This window comes from Lytechinus variegatus, chromosome 6 (genome assembly GCF_018143015.1).
Source record: "Lytechinus variegatus isolate NC3 chromosome 6, Lvar_3.0, whole genome shotgun sequence".
Classification (NCBI taxonomy): domain Eukaryota; kingdom Metazoa; phylum Echinodermata; class Echinoidea; order Temnopleuroida; family Toxopneustidae; genus Lytechinus; species Lytechinus variegatus.
In genome coordinates, this window is record NC_054745.1 from 42,700,334 (window position 1) to 42,709,331 (window position 8,998).

An 8,998-nucleotide genomic window follows, 5' to 3' on the forward strand; every position below is an offset into this window, starting at 1 on the left:
ATAATTACGTTTATGTGAACAGTTTGCTGATGGTATTCAAGTTCAGAGAAATAAAAGCAAGTAGCAAAAGAATAGGTATTGATGCGTTCTTGTTCTTTTATATCAATTTCCCTGTCCACCCCTTTCTCTCTATTCTCATCCTATAACACATACATTCAATCACACATACAAAAAACACAAACACACAAACAGGTACACACCCAGACAGACAGACACACACACACACACACACACCATCATTTTGACAAAGTATCAGACAACTATAACATGAAAACAACAAACTTCGGTGACATATTATAATAGGCATTACGTGAATTACATGTTCCACACAACTAAAAAGAAAAGGAAAAACAAAGATAGAAGAACAATGAATTCATGTTAAAAGATTTAATCACGAATGCTTAAAGAACGAACGTGTAACTTTAAAACTCTTCAAAACCAACTGTAATATAAATATCCAAACATCAATACTGACAAGTGATTTTCTCACCCTGAAATTATTAACAAGAGCCCCAGGGGGCTTACGTGCTGCTCAGGTGAGCTAAAAATGTAAAGAAAGATATGATAAATTGACAAACTTTTAAAGGGATAGTTCAGTAGTGGATCCGAACTCAAAATTTTCTCCAAACCTCATTTTAACAGTAAATTTTATTGAGAAACTGCTTATAAACACCATTTGAAACTATTTGGTAATTTAATTTTTCCTTCTAGAAGCGATGTATCCGCCAAAACTGAATAAATGTTTTTTGTAATCGATCATCTGTGATCGATTCAATAAAAATCTTTTACAAAGTATAAAAAGGGTATTTGCTGTTGAATGGCATGATTGATAACATGTATTGACACAAAAGTAGTATTGAAATCAATCAAGAATAACGAAATATGCGTAAATAGTGCAGATTTTCTTTAAAACGGCTCATTCGAATTCGAGTAAAAACGACAGCCGCGTCTTTTACTCGATTAATATATTTGTAGATATTTCAGCCATTCCTGAATGGATTTTCCTCAAACAAAGATCAATTTCATTTGTAAGTTATCATTATGCATCAATATTTGTGGCAGTTTCTATTCCAAATGCTGAAGTAATTTTCTTCCTGAAACGCCCTCTCACCCATTACTGAACTTCCCCTTTAACAAAATGGTTAACACGATCTTTGACATGAAAGCACTGGCACTTCATATAATAAAAAATGTTTTTCAAAACTTGGTCATTGTGTCAAAAATGACCCCTGACCTTTACATAAATGATGTGAGCCAGGGCATTATATCAACTGGACCAGTATAATGAATTAATCATATTGATCGAGACTGAATTTGATCTCAATTGTTATGGACATTTCAAACACTTTTGAAATATTGATTAATGAAAATGATTAGTCTTTACTGAGTTTGTTGTTTTCCACGTTATCAAAGGCTGAGGGTATTCAAAACCTGATTTTCTTTTTATATTAGAATTGTTGGAGATAAAAATGGCTGCTGAAGTGTTAATTTACAAGTGAGTTTACAAAACTGTTGTCAATAACAATAACAAAATGATCTGGTGATGATAAGATTTTACATTATACTACACTTAAAAATTAGCAAATAAAAGTAGGCCTATAAACATAAGAACCACCTGCCAATTTATACATAGGTTCAGATGATTATTTTAGTACATTCTGCAGTTAATAATAAGCAGAGATATATGCAGTATTTGCATACATTTACCATGCAGTGTTATATTCTTTGTACGACTATCAATTGTGTCAGACACAAATACGGTTAAAACACATATGAGCATTTTCCACATGCTACAACATAAAGAGATGTGATATTGCAACCACTTAAAACAGCAGAATCAATTGGCAAGAACATTGTTTATTGCTATATATAAGTCCCGAAATAAGTTAGTCCGCTTTTATAATAAAATAAGTGACTTCTCCTCACACATTGTGAGACATACCATAAAGAAACTTGTCTATACACAATAGCAATGAAAGTAAAACTACTTGTAGGTATTTATTGTTACATGGCAAATTATCCTATGAAATAAAGTAAATAAATAAAGTTTAAAGATATACAGCATTATTTTACATAACATACATGAACAGAGATACAACATTTCCATTAAACACATACACACACTTGGCCATTAAGTGTCACATTAATGCAGCAATTGAGGTGAGCTAGTTTGATCAAACACTCATGGATAGTAAAGTTAGTTTTCAGATGTAAAAAAGTTCTGAATGATTTTTCAAAAGTATGTATATGGCATGATTATTAAATACAAAGTACACACTTCTGAGAGATTGCAACAATATGAAATGGCAAAACTTGAAGGAACCTAGCTTACATGAACATATTGAATGCATTATGTGTGGTCTTAGACATAAACAAATTATTTCCAGTCAGCCAGTTAAAGCACAAAAGCAATTGTTTCTTTGGTCAAAATGAATGAAATTACTGTAAACCAGCTGTGTGTGCACTCAACAGTATAATAGAAAGTAATGGATGCAACAATACACAATACACAAGAACATTGCAGCTGAAAGAAAAATTAAGGTAACAAATACATGTAAATTGAATTCCACACAAGAGTAATGGGTACGTTTCATCAAGTATAATTTACAACTATATGCAACTAGCTCTCCTTCATTAGAATGGATTTCTATATTACTGCTTCCAAACTAATTCTTTCACCTTTGACCCTTGCACTGCTATTGGTCTGTTGAAAAATTCCCCTAATGACTTCTGAAGACCTTACTAGATAACATAATTGGAAATTCCTAGCAGAGGTTACATTTATGTAGGTAACTGTAACAATTGATTTTTTAGAATAAGTTCTTTGCCCTTTGACCCTGACCTTTGACCCCTCCTCTAAGGCAGAACTATTTCCCTTATTTCTAACCTTCCTAGCAAAACTCAGCACTATTGGTCATACCTTCTTAAAGTTATATGCAAAACTTTATTTTTTTCAGGCAGAGTTCCTTGACCTTTGACCTTAAACGCGGGCGGATATGGTTCCAAATCTAATCAATGCATGTACACATCATGGGATATACCTGTGCAAAGTATGATTAAAATCCACTAAATGATTATCCAGATATCGCAGTAAGAAGATTACGGAAAAATGAAAATTTGTTTCATCTGGCCCAAAATATATTGAGTTCATCTACTCATCATGGGGTACCCCTGGACCAAGTACGATATTAATCCACCTACATGTAGGGGATCTGTACATTTTGCGGTTACAAGATCTTCTGACAGACGGACAACAACCCGAAAACATAATGCCACCAGCACCCTATGGAGTCAGAAGCATAAAGATTAAATGATAGCTTCTATGTTCCTGTTAATATGCATGTCCGTTAATGCAGTCAAACTATTAAATGGGGGGGGGGGGGGAGTGCACAAGTACATGGCATACAGTACATCATGTCCAACATTGAAAGGGCAGATGAAGAAACGTTCAAAGTTGTTGGTCATTTCAAGGATTCCTTTTTTTTTAAACAAATAAGAAATGTGTAAAGACAATTCTTTATTTCTTTTTATTTTCCTTCTCCCTTACTAAGCTTTCTGACATGCTGACAAATTAAAAATATAATGCAGCTCTTTGTGGCAGAAAAAAAAACCTGCGTTTTTTTTCTGTTAGCTTTTTTCTTAGAGTGAATACAGTAGGTGGAGATTACAAGAAACTGGATTCTGCATATATGTCAGCAGTAATCATTAATGTTATCATGCAGCCTACTTTGTGTTTTGTGCTACAGCCTTTATCTGCATCTCCTACACTTTTGCTTAACATTCCAGTTGCTTCTCAGCTATCAAAATATCACGGAATGCATTGTATTTCTCTGCATCATCAGAATGTAAATACAAAAAAGAACCATGTAAAATATCACACTTTCTTAAGAGATTTAACTTCCCAGTTGTAACCAGCCAAAATATCAGAACAATATCAATGTAAATTATGCAAACATTGTTTTCTACTTCAAAGTGATTGTGATTATCACGGAAGTCTAAAAAACTACTCATTTCTTCATCAGTCACAAGAAAATGATTATTATGTATTGGAATCATGCTACCTCTCTCTGCAACATTAGCTGCCCAGAAGCAAGTTATGTCCGACATTCCAAGCATGATACAATTTGAATCAAACGTTTCACCTTCGTCTACATACTGATCTTCAGAGGGTAATTCCTTCTCTTCCTTTATTTCACATCTACTCATTCCTTTGACTTTATCCACAAGTAATAACAACTTAGGCTCTACAGTGTTATTTATTCCTGGTACTAAGCTGCAATAATGTGTTTCTGACAGGTGTCCTAGCAAAAGCATTGGCAGTTCATGAGCATTATTAGCTCTTGATGGAGACAAAATTCGTATTGACGTTCCAGGTATTAGATATCACAGTTATTTCTACATTAAAAATGTTTGCTACAGTTTTAGAATAATTTCATCACCCCATTCACCATCCCTAGCCATGTCTGACAAATATCTGTCCCACTCTCCATTTAAAATCCATGCTTGCATGTGAGTCCCATCTATAGTATTGCGGTTTTTGTGGAGGTGTTCCACTACCTGGGCTCTCAACTGATCATGTGTGATCTTGATATGTGTGGTCCTTTCCAGCTGTGCAGCAAGGGCGTGAAACATGCAATTTCCGTCACCAGGTGTTCTTTGTTCTGCATACTCAAGTCCTGCATTTTGTATATTCCTATCCAAATTTCTCTGATTTTTTTCACTAGACAGTTTCATTGTCATCAGTCGAAACTCCCTGGAAAAATCTCCAAAAATTTTTCCTAATGCCTTCGATGACGAGAGATCATATCTACAAGTTGAAAGGTCTCGAGATGTTGGGTTCTGTGATAATGTTGAAGCCTGTCCTGATGTTGAGGGCTCCTGTAGATCTGTAGTAAAAGGCTGTTCTGTGTTGTGCCCTGCACCATGATGGTGACACTTCTTTCCTTGATTTTCACAGCAGACAGCATTCATTTTGAACCTGCAATCAAAAGCCGGTTTCCTCTTACAGTTTACATCCTTGCACATGCATGAAAGTTTCCTTTTAATTTGTCCCCTTGCTTGCCTCTGTTTTTCTTGTTCCTGCGCTCGGGTAAGTGAAGTTATATTATTAACACTAACATAATCAATGAATTCACTGCTACTGTCAAAATATTTCACTTTATAGTGAAAATTTTCATGATCGACATCGATGATTTCTCCATGATAAACCAGCGGCTTATGTAACGGTTTTCCACCGCGTGTCACACCACTTTTTTTTTCCCTCACTCGAAGAAAAATCTTCTCTCCTACTTCATAGGAAGAAGGAGGATTCTTCCGCATGTTCCTTTTGACCATGTATGTGGAGGATTTTTTTTCGTTCTTCTCTGCCTTGGATCGAACATCTTGCAGTTTTTCCATGTGTCTTCGAATGTCTTCCTCATTGCCTTCAGCGAACAATACATCTTCCTGCACTCAAAGAGAAAGGGGTAAACGACAAAGAAAAATTACCATACATATTGAGGCTGCAAACACAAAGATAAGAAAATATGTGTGTATATCATGTATATATATATATACATACATGACTATTCATTTAGTAGTCCATGACTACTGTAAAGTACCATTATGTCATATATACATAATCTTTTGGAGTCAATATCAGGGTAGCTAGTTTATCCATTAGGCGCAGTCACCAGATGACCGGAATGAGTGCATGCAAGCTAGCACAAGACATACAATATAAAGATGACACTAAAGATGGCACACCCCAAGCACCGATCATCACTGGTGGTTGCACATTGTTATTCTTTATCATATTTTTTTTTGTGCGTGTGAAATTAGCAAAAAGCATAAATCTCATGTGCATCCCTAGATTTTTACCATAGGTCTGTGTACCCAACATATGCATCTAGCTCCCTACTTGCACCAAATGTGAATTCCTCATAAGCTCTGGTGAGTATTTAGTCCCGTCCCCCCCCCCCCCCCCCTCCAGCTCTTATTTACGTTTGGGCTTTTGAGTATGGGCAGGATTGAATTTCATAAATTTCATGCAGTGAAAGAGAGGGGGAGCCATGTGGGTGATTGCCATTGGGTTTTGATCGATAATCATTTGCTGGAAGTAGGAGTATCACATCTATTAAAGTTTCTGTTGAAAAATTGTATCTAGATTTATTAGATGTTAAGGATTATTTCTTGCCAGTGAAAACTAAGCCTGGCCCCCTATGGGACCCAGATGCACCATTTAAACAACTTGGAATATTTAATGGATAAACAGAAGATGACATTAAAAGTACATGTATGTAAAACCTTCTGTCTGTAATCCCCCCCCCCACTTATGCCCCCATGGGGCCACATGCACCACTTGTACAAGTTTGTATCATCTATTTTAAAGCAGCTATAACTTTCTTATTGCTTGTCCGATTTCTTTCAAACTTTCACTATTCTGTTTAATTCAATTTCATACTTCCCAACACAACATTCTATGGCCAAGGCTGGATTTCCCCTTGAAGGGGAAAAATCAATTTTTCTCTCTTCTTTCCAAAGAATGACATTTTCAATATAGGCATTTGTTCTTTTGTGTGAGCTCATGCTCACATAGCTTGCCTGACTTAGCAGGCAACAATAGCATTAATTTGGCGCATGTGGATTTTTGCACTCTCACAACCAATGGCTCCTGCTCATCCAAGCATGAATTATACCAAATTATGCAGAAGTTTCTCCTTTTGAAAGTGGATGGCAATTTTCTAAGTGTAAACTTTTTTTTTTACTCACGTGGTATATTTGTAATGAAGTGACAAAAAGAAAATAAAATTGTTTTGAAATTAAAGATTTACATTGTTTACCATGTAGATATCTACATTTTAGTCAAGTTGTTACAGAAGTATAGAAATTTATTTTTTATTAATATTATATTAACAGATGTTAAAAAAAATGAACTAAAATCCCAGAGTTAGACCAGGTTTAAAGTTAGTACCCCTTTAAGAATGCCAGCTGTTATGTTAGAAATTTCTATACGCACCTCAAACATTTTGCCCTCAGGAAGACACTCCATCTCAACTTCAATATCTTCTGGTGTTGTGTCCTGACCAGCTCGCAACATGTTCAACTCTCGATTTGACTTACGACCGTAGAATACCTCGAAAGGAGACATGCCTGGTTAACAACAAGTTTTAAGAACAGTGGTATTATTGTAGTTTTACACAAAATATCTAATGGCATGGCATAGTATTATTTTACATATCGTCACTGGGGTGACAAAACCTTGTATTTCAGAAATGTAAAATGTTCATGAGAGCTAAAAAACATGGCTGCCTAAGCATTACAGCCAATGGAGGCAGTTAACTTTGGTTTGTCAGTAGTGGCCTCATCTTTGCAGTTGGGCATGTAAGTGTTTGAAAATACATTTCAAGTGTTCTTAGCTATAAGATTATGGAAAAAAAAACTAATTTTCACTCGAAAATTAGTAGTTTTTCAATTGTGTATTATATATCTATTTATTTGTATCAAGCCAACTATGTTTCATATTTTAGTTGCAATAAATGAATCAATTAAATACAGATACCAGGTCTTGTCACTCCAGCGACGATATAATAATCCATAAAATGTAATATTGCAAATATTTTTGGTAAGTGCACCTATTTCATACAGTTACACAAAATATTTCATCAAAAGGGAAGGGAAAAAAATCAATCCTAATACAATGACCAAGCACACTTATCCAAAACCACTAGTGCTGAGATGTAATAGACATCTATCTTTAGTGAGTGATATCTGGTTCTAAATTTAGGGCATGCATGTGATTTAACTTTATATATTTCATTCTGTTAAAATCTCACCTGATTTGGTTAAGTGGTATTCAAAGATAATTCATGCCAAATGGACCTTCTGAGTTATGATATTCTTAGAGGGAAATGAATCCCTTATATCAAATTCATCTTATTTTGAATTACAGGAGACTTGGATAAACGGGCCTGCACAAGTTTGACCAAAATTAGGCACAGAATACAGAAGCTGTCCACAGGTGGTCTCCAATTTTACTACTGCCCTGTAGTGAATGTAACATTTCAAGATGCAGTAACTTCCTAATTAATTGATCAATTTTATTCAAAATTTCAATGATATAGAAATCAAGTCTTTACAACCAAAGTGATTTAACTTGAAGGTTTGAGTTTCCCTTAAATCACTATAGAGACCTTTTTTTTTTAATGGCATTTCAAAATGCTAAGCAATTTTCACATTCAGTAATGTGAATTATGTTGAAGTTACTATATCATAATCTAAATGGGAAATACTGTAGAGAAGAATTACTATGCTTACCGAGGGAACTTTGATGACCTTCATTATACAACCTCACAACATGTTCTAGGGAGTCAGCCCAAACAAAACTCTCATCTTCCTTGCAAATTTCTTCAAGGATGAGACGTAGTTTAGCTTTCCAGGTTGGATGGCTTCGCTCTAACTGCATGGAAATCAAACAAAAGAAATTATGATAAAACTAAAAGAGTCAAACTATCAGTTCTTATGCTGTTTAAAAAGGTAGGATACTGCATATCTGCTACACTATTTCATGACAATTATCTTTAAAGTTCATCAAATATTTTGAGACCTAATTTATGATGCCCTAGCTGGCACGATTCTGATTCTGAAATTCTGAACTATCATATTTTATGCTTCTAGTCCATTCTTTAGATCCTTATTTCAGGGTTTCGCGTGGCACATCCTCGTCAAAAAATAAGTCTAGTGCCCCTCTCCCAGCACAAGGGGCTCAATAATTTCTGTATTTTTCAGGTGAATGTTCTAAAATTCAGCACAGATATAAACTAAGTCACAATCTACATGGTGTCCTAAAAAGTTCTGAAGGTCACCATGTGGGGGCAAAATTCCACAAAATATGACAAAACTGATGAAAAATGCAAAGAAATAGTATGAAACCCACTTAAATGTTTGAGGCAATAATTACATGACTAAAAGGGTTAAGTTCCTAAATATCTTAAACTGACATATCTCAAGCATTTTTAGT

The 8,998-nt window shown here is 34.9% G+C and overlaps 1 protein-coding gene across 1 annotated transcript; it reads right to left on the reverse strand.

The window, feature by feature from the left end:
- Positions 1-4,413: 4,413 nt before the first annotated feature.
- LOC121417862 lies at positions 4,414-7,148 on the reverse strand. Its single transcript, XM_041611594.1, has 2 exons — positions 6,998-7,148; positions 4,414-5,445 (listed from the first exon to the last, which is right to left on the reverse strand). The coding sequence occupies exons 1-2, from the start codon at positions 7,127-7,129 to the stop codon at positions 4,414-4,416; spliced, it is 1,164 nt and encodes a 387-aa protein (XP_041467528.1). The 5' UTR covers positions 7,130-7,148.
- Positions 7,149-8,998: the final 1,850 nt, after the last annotated feature.

Bases quoted from the DNA above. Each gene is read 5' to 3' on its own strand.
- LOC121417862 (XM_041611594.1), bottom strand. From the start codon at position 7,129: ATGTCTCCTTTCGAGGTATTCTACGGTCGTAAGTCAAATCGAGAGTTG. The intron at 5,446-6,997 runs GTGCGTATAGAA...CTTTGAGTGCAG, and splicing joins CTGAGGGCAAAATGTTTGAG to GAAGATGTATTGTTCGCTGA.